This window comes from Caretta caretta, chromosome 2 (assembly GCF_965140235.1).
Source record: "Caretta caretta isolate rCarCar2 chromosome 2, rCarCar1.hap1, whole genome shotgun sequence".
NCBI lineage: Eukaryota > Metazoa > Chordata > Testudines > Cheloniidae > Caretta > Caretta caretta.
The window spans coordinates 137,443,082-137,457,170 of NC_134207.1; the positions used below are offsets into that span (position 1 = coordinate 137,443,082).

The 14,089-nt window shown below is 40.3% G+C and overlaps 1 protein-coding gene across 3 annotated transcripts in view; it reads right to left on the bottom strand.

The window, feature by feature from the left end:
• Positions 1-14,089, bottom strand: part of TRIO (trio Rho guanine nucleotide exchange factor) — a 400,776-nt gene that overhangs the window by 188,129 nt on the left and 198,558 nt on the right. For all 3 annotated transcript variants that reach the window (XM_048839610.2, XM_048839611.2, XM_048839612.2), the window contains exon 11: positions 7,794-7,985. In XM_048839610.2, the coding sequence (XP_048695567.2) occupies positions 7,794-7,985 (192 nt within the window). The remainder of the gene's footprint in view (positions 1-7,793; positions 7,986-14,089) is intronic.

A 14,089-nucleotide genomic window follows, 5' to 3' on the forward strand; every position in this document is an offset into this window, starting at 1 on the left:
CATTTCTAGATGCAGAGCCAGTATGGTTTCAAACAAGGCCTCATGCCCTCAGGGTGACAGGCACTGACTGACCTATTTGCACAGTGGTTAATCCAGCCTTGAGCACTCACAGTTCAGACAAAAAAATTATGTTTGACAAATTTACATAGACAATAATGACAATACTTAATATGCAGTGTTTGTCTAGTTGTGCCGAAATCTGCTGTTGAAGCCACAGAAAATTAAACACTTGTGTGATCACTGAACGCTTTTATGATACATCTGCAGCAAACGAATTTTACCTAATAGATCTTTTATACGGTCTCCCAAGCCAACCTCTGAAGAGAATATTAAAATGATTATTCCTAAAGATATTCTTTAATCTATGTAGCATACATACTCAGTAGTTAAAATAAGACTGCTACAGATCAACATGCCATAACATTACCATCAGAGTGGGAAGTAGATATTTAACTAAGGCCTTGTTTACACTATGGGGGGAGATCCATCCAGGTTATGCAACTTCAGCTACGTGAATAAAGTAGCTGAAGTTGACATACTTAGATCTACTTACTGCGGGGTCCACACTACGCTGTGTCGACTGGAGATGCTCTCCTGTCAACTTCCCTTGAGCTTCTCGTTCAGGTGGGAGTACAGGAGTTGACAGGAGAGTGATCGACCACCGATGCATCAATTGCCGCACGTTGAACCCCCTGGTAAGCCCTATGTACCATAGCAAGTTAGACAAGCCCTAACTGTAGTGGTGAGTCTAGTTCATGATGAACAGGAGTGGCTGATTGCCTTGTGTACTGATTTGCAAAATAGCATTAGGTATAGTGTCATTACTTGAGACAAGCTTCTACCAAGAGGCAGGAAGTCAAGTTAGGATGGAAGGAGAGCATGCAGAAGAAACAAAACAAGTACTGAAGAGTTTTTCACATGAAGGAGGCTGAGTCAATCAACATAGATGTTACTTGGCAGAGAACTACAGTTGTTTAGAGTGATAGCAAAATAATTTTCTTGTAAAACAGGTCAGGATACACAAAATGAAGCCAAATAGTAAGAACTAATACAAATACTTCCTACTAAAATAAACATGCATTTTCTCTTTGAACTAAAGAGGAAGAAGGATTTCAAAGACCTGGCACCAGGGGCACAGAACTGGGGATTAAGTATGTTTTGTGCTCTTACTTCAACCTTCATTCAGCAACAGTGAAAACTTTTTATTTTATTTTAATTCAATAGTTTTCCCTAGGAATTAGAGAATTACTGTACAAGTAGATAAGAGTACAATCTCAATATGATCCTCTTCAACTGCACTTCTCTGCTCTAACGCCTTATCAGCCTCGGAGCTCACACACAAAGCTGCAACTCCTGGATCTCTGGTAGATGAACGTTACACCAACTTAACATTTCTCCATACATAAATACAGTAATGTCTCAAACATCTGCTAAAACAATCCTGTATCCTGTGCAATTTCTTTCCTAAAATCTTGGGAGCATATGATTAGTATTTTAGGATGGTTATTAGTATTTTTAAACGAGCTTATTCACTGCAATATCCTGGCAATCTAAATATTTCCATGATTGACCTAACATCCCAGTTATTGCTGACACTGTACAGCCACTGAAAGGCTGCAACTACATAGGATGCCACAGAAGAACTGCTCTTAAGTTATTTTGTGAAAGGAGAGAAAAACGACTGGTCATTAACGTATGCAATGATATTCAAGCAATTTTTCAGAACTATTTGGAATTTCTTTCCATCTCCTTGTAATTTCATTACAATTTGCATATTTTTACCTTTGAAATTAAACAACTTTTTTAAAAAAATGACTGAATGACACAAACGCGAATATAATACCCATTTCAAAAATTGTCAGTTTACCTTGCATGGTCTTGGCTATCAGCACAGTGCTACAATATCTGTGCAACAAACACTGTAGAGTGTTTGTTTAAAGAGTTAAAAGAAAAGGAGTACTTGTGGCACCTTAGAGACTAACCAATTTATTTGAGCATAAGCTTTCGTGAGCTACAGCTCACTTCATCGGATGCTATTTCCACAGGAATTGTAAAGGGTTATAGAAACATTCCCATAGATCTTCTGTATTTGTAAAGGCTTCTTCTTTCAGAGCTAGTATCTGATAAGTGTCCTTTCAATTTGTAATTTTTTAAAAGGATATAGGTGACTTAGAAGCCTATGACAAAGTTAGGCAGGCATTTCAGGAGCTTAAGTTCCATGGTCTTTCTGTGAGACTTAAGTTGATAAATATCTAAGTCCCTTTTAGAAATGGGATTTTAAAATCAAAAAGTGCACAGCCTGATGCTACCATTGCAGAGATGAATATTAAAAATCAGAGGAACATACTATTTGACTACATTTAAGCAACTTTATTAGTTCAATATTTTGTCTAAATTTTTTGAAAACCCTAAGTTTGAACAGGACTAACATTAAGATGCACTAGGGATTTTTTCGTGGGTCCACAAGAGCCAGTTAGTGCATACATGCTAGTGCACACTAGAATTTACACCCCTCTAGGGTGGACTAACACACTGTTCAGACAAGCCTTAAGTGTTCTTCTCACTACTTCTTCCATCATAATTTCCCCCTTCCCCTCATAAATTACAGCCAAACACTTCAAAGTTTGGGACAGCAGGGGTTTTCTGCACTGTGTTTTACATTTAGCTCACGGTATTCCCTCCCTTCCCGCATTGGCCTGAATGCACATCAGTTTGCAATGGAGAAGGTGACAAATTTGTATTGAAGTGAGGGGAGGGAGAGAAAGGAGTTGACTAAGCTGTTCTAAAGAGAACATGCCACATACAGAGCAAAGGCTTTAACTTTTTAAAAATTAACTCGACAGGATATTCACAAGTGTTACACGTAAAATGCCAAAAAATAAGTGTTTTTAAACCCACCATTCTCTCCAATCTGTGTTCACCTCTGATCTATATTTCTACACTTTACTCCAGTTATTGAGATGATGTGTTTGCTGTACTTTGGCACTGCTACAAACACCGGGTTTGGCCATTACACCATTTTCCTCCTGTCATGGATGACGGGGGATCCATTTAATTATGTATTTGAATAGCAGCATGTGGAAGAATGACAAGTGCATAGACACCTACACATACAGCACTCATCTTTCATACGGATATTTGTATCCCACCCCCAAAGGTTGTTTTACTCACCCTGGTGCTAAACCACACCTTGGGAAATCACCAGTGGAGCTTGCCACTGATTTCTGCATACAGACCTCAAACTAAACCACTACTCTTGTAAACAAGATTTTTATTATTCATGCTGTCCAGCCAGAAGACTTATTTCCCCAAAACATCATTCAGACCAGTAACAGGTTGTACTAGTATTAACACAAGAGTATGAATATCTGTTTAGTAATTTCTATTCCGTATCTGAATTGTATTTTGCAATACTTTGTGTATGTGCACTGTACAAACCATCACACTGAAATACAGTCTGTTACCTTCCAATTCAGTCCTCAAACTTGATAATTCTTATTTGCTTACTTTGCAAAAACAAATATATGGTGGTTCCCATACCTAGTAGAAAAACAACTGTAATATCTCAGATGCTGCTGTGCTGTAATTGTTAGCAAATGTTAACTGTAAACCCTGAGCACCATAACTTAAGCCACTTACCCCAGAGGCGAGGCCTGTTTATAAGAAAGTGGTGGCCTAAAAACACAGGGGCAACATTTTTCTAAATCTCCCAAACCAGTGAGAGGAGCAACTGAATGCAAATAAAAATATTGGAAGAGCAGAGCAAATAAAAATATGGGAAGAGCAGAGAAAATGGGGACTATGGAAAGAGAAGAAAGTGAACGGGTGACACATGCATGAAGGAATAACAGTATGTGGGGAAGACACAAAATAAAGGAGGAAAAGAGAGTAGGAACTGGAACATGCAAGCAGAGATGAAGGACAACAATGAAACATAAGACAGGCAACAGGGAAAGTGAGAGGTGAGATAAAACAAGAACATGGAGGCAACAAATTTTGAGGAAGATGAAGAAAGGATAAGAAACAAAAGCAAGGGGCAGAAGAATTCTAGAAGATCCATTCCACCAGGAAGAGAGTTTGTTTTAAATAGTAAGTTGCTTTTATAGACAAGCCAGTTCAGACATTAGAAAGTAGCAGGAGTCAGGGCAAGACTGAGCTGGCAAGTGCTCCCCAAGAATCTGACAATGAATTAAAAACCACAGACAAAGCAAGGCAGAAGAGCAAGCTACACACCCCCACAATTTAGTAAGTGCTCACTGTCACTCAGACATCAGGTTAGATTTTCAATGGTTGCCCTTTGGCCAGGCAAAACTGCAAGTACCTGAGAAACAAAACACATCCTGTGGGAGGAGGGCAGGCAAAGTGTGATAGTATTATGTTACTGAAAGATCCTTCAACCCAGCCTGTGATCAGCAAGTACATTAAAATATACACAAATACTTCTCTTTGCCCTAGCAAACTTAAGTGTACATATAAAATAAGCTTTTTATTCAACTGAAATGCACACCAGAAAATTACACTTAAAATATTGTGATTATAATCCCGATTTCTAACAAATGTCCTGCAGGACAAATACAATGCTCATGCCAATGTAGCAAGGAGGATATTTTGGCTTAGCACATTTTTATCTTCCATCTGTTTTGTGGCGTCATCTCTGCATTCTACACACTGTTTGAGAACAAGCAACATGCCACTGAATTGAGAAAGCAGTGCTCCTCTGAGCAGGAACACAGAACAAAAACATAAGCCAACAAAGGAATCATTTCTCTCATACTTTTCATATACCTCCTAATTTTATCCTGAAAATACTGGACACTCAAATAGGAGAAGTCTGTCTTAATCTTGCCCCAGTAGTTTAAATTGTATATGTTGCAAATGAAGAGCTAATCTTGTCTGGATATATTAAATACTCAATTCCACTTCTCCTGTTTGCATATGTTTAAAAATTGACTACATTAGGGCTTGGTCTATACTTGTGAGTTCCCTCAGCATAGCTATGCGAGTCAGGAGTGTGAAAACCCCACCCTGACTGACATAGCTATGCCAACAAAACCCCTGGATAGACCCAGCTTTGTTGATGGAAGAGGGGTCCTGTTGACACAGCTAACCTTGTTTGGAGGTGTTCCCATACTGACAAAACATTCCCATCAGCGTAGGCCATGCCTACGCTAGGGGACAATGCTGGCATAACTATGTTGACATAGGCTTTGTAGTGTAGACATACCCTATAACATGACATTTAACTTTAAAAAAATTAACAGCTACATAACCAAGCCTTTAGAGAATAGGTAAAAAAACAAGCTTCCCTATAAACGACTGTTACACTGCAGATGTACAATAGCAAAACTTATCCAGGGGGAAAGATGTAAATGCCTGAAGAGACAGAAGTTGTGTAGCAAGAAGTCAAACAGCATCTAGAGGCACAGAGGCAACATTCCAACACATCTGGGTTGATTTGTCAGAATTCCTGAGTTGTGACTCACAGGCAAGCCTGTCCTTTGTAAATCCCCTCTTCCCCACTTTCTTCCTCTACATTCCACATCGTTCACTGTTGCCCTCCACTGAGTCCACCCTAGATAAATTACAGCACTTCAGCCTCTCTTTTGGTGCAGATGAATAGATACTGCAGAAATACAAAGAACAACCATAAGAGTATCATCATATTATGGCATCCAGCCCAAGCTGCCATTTCTCTGCTGGATTAGTCTTCAGTTCCCATTTGTCAGCTCAGTGGTGACAATGGGGCTGAATGAAGCCTTTCCACCACTTTGTTGCTTGTACCAGCTTCACTAACCTTTAAACCTTTTTGTTCCATGTCATTCTTCACCGTTTCTATCTAACCCACCCTCGGTCTTCCTTTATTTCTATGTCCTTGCACTTCGGTATGTACCACTGTGTACGGTATCCTTTCTGGGTCCATTCTCGACACGTGTCCAAACCGTCACAGTCATCTCTCTCCAATCTTAGTTCTTGCTTTACCCATTTTATCATCACTTACTTATTTTAGATTTTGTAGACTTTTTCAAATTCTTAGAAAAAGTAAAGCTCTCGACAGAAAGTCTGAAAAAGGCACCATGAAGTGATGATAAATTCACAGCACTGCTGCAAAAAACACATAGTAAAGGCAAAGCACAAAGTACTCAGTAAGATTTACAAGCAAGAGCAAGTGCCTAGGGAATGGGGAAAGCAATAACAAGTACCTATCTATAAAAAAAAAAAAAAAACGAAGTAAGAGTGAGTGCAAGACCTACAGAGCAATCCACTTACTGAGTGTTCTGGGAAACACGTTCCCCAAGACGTTGCTGGGGACAATGAGAGGTATGAGGATGTGGCCCTGGCAGAGGGACAGGTTGCACTGAGACCGACATCAGAGAAAAACACACAACACAACTGAACCTGCTGAAAGAACCATGTAGAAGTCACACGGGCTTTCGATAGCATTTGGCAGACAGGGCTGTGGCAAGTTTTGAGTATGTATGGCATTCCCAAGAAATTGATTGAGCTGGTAGAAAGTATCTACAGCAAGTTGATGAATGTGCAGAGACTAGATAAGAAGCTGATGGAATGGTTCAGGATGACCACAGGAGTGCAACAAGGATATGCGGTATCACCGGATTTGTTCAGCTTGGTACTAGACGCAGTCAGGGCTGTAGCACTGAGAGATGAAATAGAAGGAGCCAAGTTAAGAGGGAGAACAGCGAATAGCCTTAGATTCCCAGATGAGATTGACCTCACAGCATTGTCCAGGGTGGCCCTAGAGAGTAATCGACAAGGTAGACCACCAAAACAGAAAATTCGGATGGATGATATGTACAGAGAAGACAAAAATTATGGCAACTGGAAGACAGGAGGAAGAGACAAAGATTCAACTCAGTGACAAAGAACTAGAAGAGGTGGAAAAATGTAACTTTGGAGGACTAGTACTGAAAATGGGAATTGTGAAGATGACATAAAAAAGAATCTCTGCTGGATTAATGATACATAGCAGCACCAGATGATATCAGAGGAACAGAGAGGAAAGAGAAAGTAGATCTATACTGAGAGACCAAAAAATAACGTAAAGTATAATAGGTGAGAGTTAATTTTTAAGGACTCTCTTCATGTTGCATTAATGCAGGAAATGTCTAGTGGAGGGGGCTCTAACATGGGAGACAGGAGGCCTGGTTCTATTCCCAGCTCTGCCAATGTGTGATCCTGGGGAAAGTCACTGGACTTCTGTGCCTTGGATCTCCCCCACTCCCCCGATCCACTATCTTATAAATATAGATTTTAAGCTCTCTCTAGGACAGCAACTGTCTCTTACTGTGTCTACATATAAGCTACTGTAATCCACACACCTTCTGGGTGTGGTGTTCTGTCCCATCTAGTGGCACCAAGACCACTTAAAGAGAGAGATAAAATGAGTCTGCTCTACAGTGTTAGCTAACAGGCAGTTTGGCTTTTAGCTCATGCGGCAGAGACTCATGCACTAAGCTCCAGAGGTGCCCGGTTCAATCCCACATGCTGACAACCAGGGTCTGTCTGTGTTACATTATAATAATACAAATAATAATAATCACATCCCATTCACGGATAAACAGTTGTCAGGGACTGTCTATGTACAGAGATAGCTAACACTGTGGTGACAGTAGAATAGGACAGGCAGAACTCAGTTTTGAATTAAAGGCTCACTGTACTGTTGGGGTTCGTTGTATCGCATTAGCGAGAGCTGTATGTTATTCCAATGAAAATATTACTCAGCTTGCATCCTTTTCAAGTTTGCCAGGTACTTCCATGGCTTGTGGTCAACTTACCTCTTTAACGTGAGTGTGAAAAGACACAGACATGTCCAGCAGGATCTTGCGTTGCTCCACACGCCTCACAAAATCCTGTATTCTGTCTTCCAACTGATGTGCAGCTTGATAAATCTCTTCTGGGTCACACTCCCCCGTCTGAGCCAGCTGCTCGGCTGCTTCTAGCAATTTATCTGCATTGGTATATGTGTTCTGCAGAAAAATAAAATGATCGTTTTACAGGGATAAGCGAACAGAAGGTAATGCTGGCCTGTATCTAAAGACACAATACATTACCCATTGCAGGAAAACTGGAAAAAATGAAGCAGTAAAGCACTAGGTTGCTGGAATCTCATGTCAATAAGCCTTCTCATACTCATTACAGTAGAGAGGTAACTGTCTAATCCTCTGACATTGTCCTTTAATACACTGCAGAAAAGGGAACATCTGCAGACAAACCGTCACTTTACGTACACCAGGCAATAAAATGCTTTTATGATTTTTTGCATGTAGCCAAGTACCAGAGTAAAGGAAGTATCTATAAATGTCTGCTGCACTTTGCTTCAGTTTCATAAAAAACAAAAAGGACCTCTAGCTGCTGTTCCTTTTGGGGGCAGTGGATGGAAATTCTTAGAATTATAGGTCTTTGAAGTCACGTTTTAACAAGCATAATCCTTTCACATCACTTCACTTTTGTAGTTGAAATGTGTGTTTTTCTCCTGTTAGGAAGAGTAACTATCCAATTCATTCAAATAAAACATGGTGAATATTCACCATTTGTTGTTAATTTTCTTCATTTTTTTTTGTGGTGTTCTAACCACAATGAAAACACATCACGAGTGAAGCAGAATTTCTCCTAGCATTGAAAATATACTAGTCCAAGATGCAGGACTTGGTCCATTCCTTCCAGGACTAGTAACACAAATCCACTGCCAGACTGAAGGACAGTTTTAAGGCCTGATATGTTGTAAATTAACATGTTAAACACCATTTGGCAGACCAGTAACAAATACTCTCAGGTCAGAAAGCTTTTCCCAGCACTTATCCAAGAGCAATGACCAGAAAGAGAAGGCTTTAATTCACATTTTTAAGCAGGGCATTTAGAAAAAAATATCATACAACTGACAGCAATGAGGTGTCAAGAGTCAATGGATAAGAAAAAAATCCTCAGGTTTCCTTGCAAAAGCTGATAAATTTGGCAGTTGTGAGGTGCTGAAATGGCGCATAGGGAGGCAGGTAACTGGAAGGGGGGGCACAATGAAAGGGCAGTGGAAGGGTTCAGGGGGTAACTCTGGACACAAGTTGCAAAACAGTCTGGTGTTTGTGTGGCAGGGCCAAGTAAGGCAAACTTTGGAAGCGGCATAAGGGATTGTTTCCCAGGAGTGGAGTGCTGACTGACTGTGATTTTGGAAAGGCAGAGCGAGAGTTCAGCAGCTGCAAAGGAGAGAGGAGTCAGTTCACAAAAGTGAACAACAAAAACCAAAACCCCCAGAACCAAAAGACTCAAATATCTGACATGAAAACAATTTCCTCTCCAAGAGAGCCTCTGTCAATTGAAAGGAGATGTTTTTAAACAAGTACGTTTCCTTACTTATTAAAACTGAAATGTAGAATCTCGCTTACTGTTACATTTCATCCTGCGCTCTCTGTTCAGTGTGTTACACTTCCAGTGAAACGCAGGTTTCATACACTAGCACAATTCCGCAGTGTTTACATTACAAATACCAATGGGGAACTTTTAGCCACTAAAGAGGAAGAAGATGGAGACCTTGTCTACGCAAGAAAAGGGTGCTGGCATAGCACCACCGGCAAACGTTCCTAATAAAGATGAAGCCTATACCAGCAGAAGAGTGCTTTAGCCAGTATAGCTTATATTGGATCCCCACATAAAAACTGTATTGGCAAAAGCCTTCTCACTTTGCAAGTGTAACTGTGGCTACACTAGGGCTTTTGCTGGTATGGAAAGGAAAAGAAAAGAAATCACACCTCTAATAGATATTACCATACCAGTCAAAGTTTCTATTGTAGACCTAAAACATGACAAGGAGCCAGGCAATCAGCATTCTCCTTGCTTGCTTTGCCACTGAGTTACCGGGCAACTCCTACACAAATCATCTGTTCATCTTTGTGCCTCTGTATGTAGAACAGAGAGAGTCTTATATACCTCTGCTAGGGAGGTGGAAATAGTAAGAGGTTTTATTTATTAGTGTGTGCAAAATTGCTTTGAGTGCCTCAGTTGGAAAGTGCTTGTGATATAAAATGTTTTTTTTTTAAAATATCTTCACACAAACTAGAAAAATAAAACTTGGGTAATGTTGGCATGTTCCTGTAAAAACTCATTCCTATAGCCTCCCTCTCACTTCCCCTAAGAAACCTAATGTTTCATCTGATCTTGTTCCTTTAAGCTCAGGTTTTAACTCAATTTTTAAAATCAACATCAACATTTTGAAATTAACTGTAAACATGGTTCAAAGCCATTCCAAAATACTCCGATTCATTATCTGCCGGCAGCACAAACTTTTGTACACTTTGGGATCGACAACCTTGTCTGTCTCAATACTGCTTTCAACTATTCGATTTTTTTTCCTTGTTCACTATAATAAATTCATTAATTATTTATGCAACAACATTAGTCCCTGGTGCTTTTTGAATAAACTGTGCACACACCAGACAATGGGTGTCTCCTCCTGCTCTCCAACCCTGAAGGGAGGTTCTGAGTCTGTAAGATGTTATACCTGAGGAAGCCTGCACCCGCACGGTACTGGAGTGCACTACCCACCACCTTAGAAGATGTTCGATCAGAACACTTCCTGGTCAGTACTTATGCATGCCCAGTGCTATAGTCAAAGCTCACACAGATGAACGAGAAAAGAAGTTCAATGCTCACATTTGTAACCTGAAAGGCTACACTGGGAACTACCGAGGGAACCAAGGGCCCCACCCACAGCCATCTGTGTGACTGAAAAGATCGTTTCCCATTTTATAATTAATCTGACATTTTATTCTTATGAAATACTATTTAAGAATTCTGAGAGCATCCTTGTTATGATGTAGCCTGAGCATTTCAGATTTATCTTTCTGAAAACTGGAAAATGATACAGATGAATTAAGGATTTAATGTAATTATGAAGTTAATGTAATTTGGATGTCATTTTCAAAAATAGCTCAGATGCTGTATCCTTAGACAGCATGCAGAAAAGAAGGTCAATCCTCAACTCACTTTTGTAAACCTTCCTTCAGCTCGTAATGACATCCAGCAGAAATGCTTTTTCTTATATAGTTATGCCAGGATGCAGGAGCTAAGACCTTAAACATGGTGGGTTGTGCTGGAGAACTCCCCAAGACAGACAGATGAATAAAAAGGGTGCAAAGAGAAGGCATCTCTTTAGGCATTTAATAAAACTGATCTAAAGTATGCCAGGTGATTTTATATCTAGCTGTCAGTTAAGGTTATTCTAGCAGGCTGGAAAGACAAGAGTAACAGCATGGCACTCAAAGCGGTTTATGCCCATTTCCTAACTAGACAGGGAGGCATTCATGATGTAGATCAGCTTTAACTATCTGTATTTAATTATCATGCCTTTTCAGTAGGGCTGTCGCTTAATTGCGGTTAACTCACGTGATTAACTGAAAAAAAAAATCAAAAAAATTAATCGTGATTAAAAAATTCATCACAATTAATGGCAGTTTTAATTGCACTGTTAAACAATAGAATACCGATTGACATTTATTAAATATTTTGGACATTTTTCTATATTTTCATATATATTGTATTCGGTGTTGTAATTGAAACCAAAGTGTATATTATTTTTGATCATCTTTACAGTACAAATATTTGTAAACAAAAGAAATAGTATTTTTCAATTCACCTCTTACAATTACTGTAGTGCAATCTCTTTGTCATGAAAGTAAAACTTACAAATGTAGATTTATTTTTGTTACATAACTGCACTCAAAAAAACAAAACAATGTAAAACTTCAGAACCTACAAGTCCACTCAGTACTATTTCTTGCTCAGCCGATTGTTTACAAGTTTCTTTACATTTACAGAAGATAATGCTGCCCTCTTCTTATTTACAGTGCCACCAGAAAGCGAGAACAGGCATTTGCATGGCACTTTTGTAGCTGGCATAGCAAGGTATTTACCTGCTATATATACTAAACATTTGTATGTCCTTTCATGCTTCGGCCACCATTCCAGAGGACATGCTGATGACTAAGGCTACGTTTTAGTCATGGGTATTTTTCGAAAAAGTCTTGGACAGGTCATAGGTAATAAATAAAAATTCACAGTTATACCCCTAACTAAATCTTGGGCGGGAGGCCACGGGTGCAGTCCAAGGGCGCTGTGGCCCACGTGGCCCAGGACCCCCGCTGGTGCTGGGGGGATGGTTGGCGGGACTGGCTGGGACTCCCTTCCTGGCTCCGCGTGTCCCTGCAGCTCCTAGGTGGCGGAAGGGCTGGGGGCTCTGCCTGCTGCTCCTGCCACAAGCCCCTGCTGCGCAGCTCCCATTGGCTGGGAACCACAGCCAATGGGAGCTGCGGGTGCAGGCAGCACACAAAGCTCCCTGGCCCCTCCTCCACCTAGGAGCTGCAGGGCCATGCCAGTGGGAGCTGGGAAACCCCCACCCTGAGGTAAGCGCCCCCCACATTCCCCAACCCTCTGCCTCAGCCCTGAGCCCTTCCTACAAACCCAAACTGCTGCTGCTGGCCCAGGGGCTTCCCGGCTCAGGCAGCCCCTGAGTCAGCACCAGCCGCTGCAGAAGTCACAGAGGTCACGGAATCAGTGACCTTCATGACAGGCTCACAGCCTTATTGATGATGCTTGTTAAAAAAACAATGTGTTAATTAATTTTATGACCGAACTCTTGGGGAAGAACTGTATGACCCCTGCTGTTTTACCTGCATTCTGCCATATATTTCATGTTATAGCAGTCTCGGATGATGACCCAGCACATGTTCTTTGTTTTAAGAACACTTTCACTGCAGATTTGACAAAACGCAAAGAAGGTACCAATGTGAGATTTCTAAAAATAGCTATAACACTTGACCCAAGGTTTAAGAATCTGAAGTGCCTTCCAAAACCTGAGAGGGACAGGGTGTAGAGCATGCTTTCTGAAGTCTTAAAAGAGTAACACTCCAATGAGGAAACTACAGAACTCGAACCACCAAAAAAGAAAATCAACCCTTTTGATGGTGGCATCTGACTCGGATAATGAAAATGAACATGCGTCGGTCCGCACGGCTTTGGATTGTTATTGAGCAGAAACCCTCATTAGCATGGATGCATGTCCTCTGGAATGGTGGCTGAAGCATGAAGGGACATATGAATCTTTAGCACATCTGGCAAATAAGTATCTTGTGATGCTGGCTACAACAGTGCCATGGGAACGCTTCTTCTCACTTTCAGGTGATATTGTAAACAACAAGAGGGCAGCATTATCTCCTGAAAACGTAAACGAACTTGTTTGTCTGAGTGATTGGCTGAACAAAAAGTAGGACTGAGTGGATTTGCAGACACTAAAATTTTACATTATTTTATTTTTGAATGCAGGGTTTTTTTGTATATAAAATTCTACATTTGTAAGTTCAACTTTCATGATAAAGAGATTGCACTTCAGTACTTGTATTAGGTGAATTGAAAAATACTATTTCTTTTATTTTTTTTTACAGTGCAAATACTTGTAATCAAAAAATAAATATAAAGTGGTATTCTATTATTAACAGTGTGATTAATCGCTTGGCAGCCCTATTTTTCAGAGATTCTGCAGTAGCTGTCACCTTCATGAGCCATCCCTCAAGAAAATGAACACCTGTTATGTATATATATTGCACAATATATTATGTATCTAGATTTCGTACAAAAGTTAAGTGTGAATTAAATAAAATAGCACAGATTCATAGCCACCACCAATAGAAGAAAATGGACAAGGGCTACCAGGTAACTGGTAAAAGTAGGAGGCTACAATGGTCTCATGTGAGCTGGCTGAAATATAAAGGCCTTATTTCAGCCTTGACTTATTCTACCAACAGGCTCAGGAGGGCATGGTAAGGAAGGGATTTCTACAGACTTGGTCCCTGAACCAAGGAAGCTGATCCATAGCTCAATTAAGATGCAACCTCCATAAGGATAAAAAGTTAACTCGGCTTTGTAGAAGAAACACATGGCTAACAGACTCTTGCCCTATATACCATACATGTATCTTGGGCAGAGACCATTATGCACAATTGGACATCTCTCAGCCACAGTTGCAAAAAAAAAAGGAATAGTTGAGTCAGAATCCAATCCACAAATATACAAGGGAATAAATACAAAA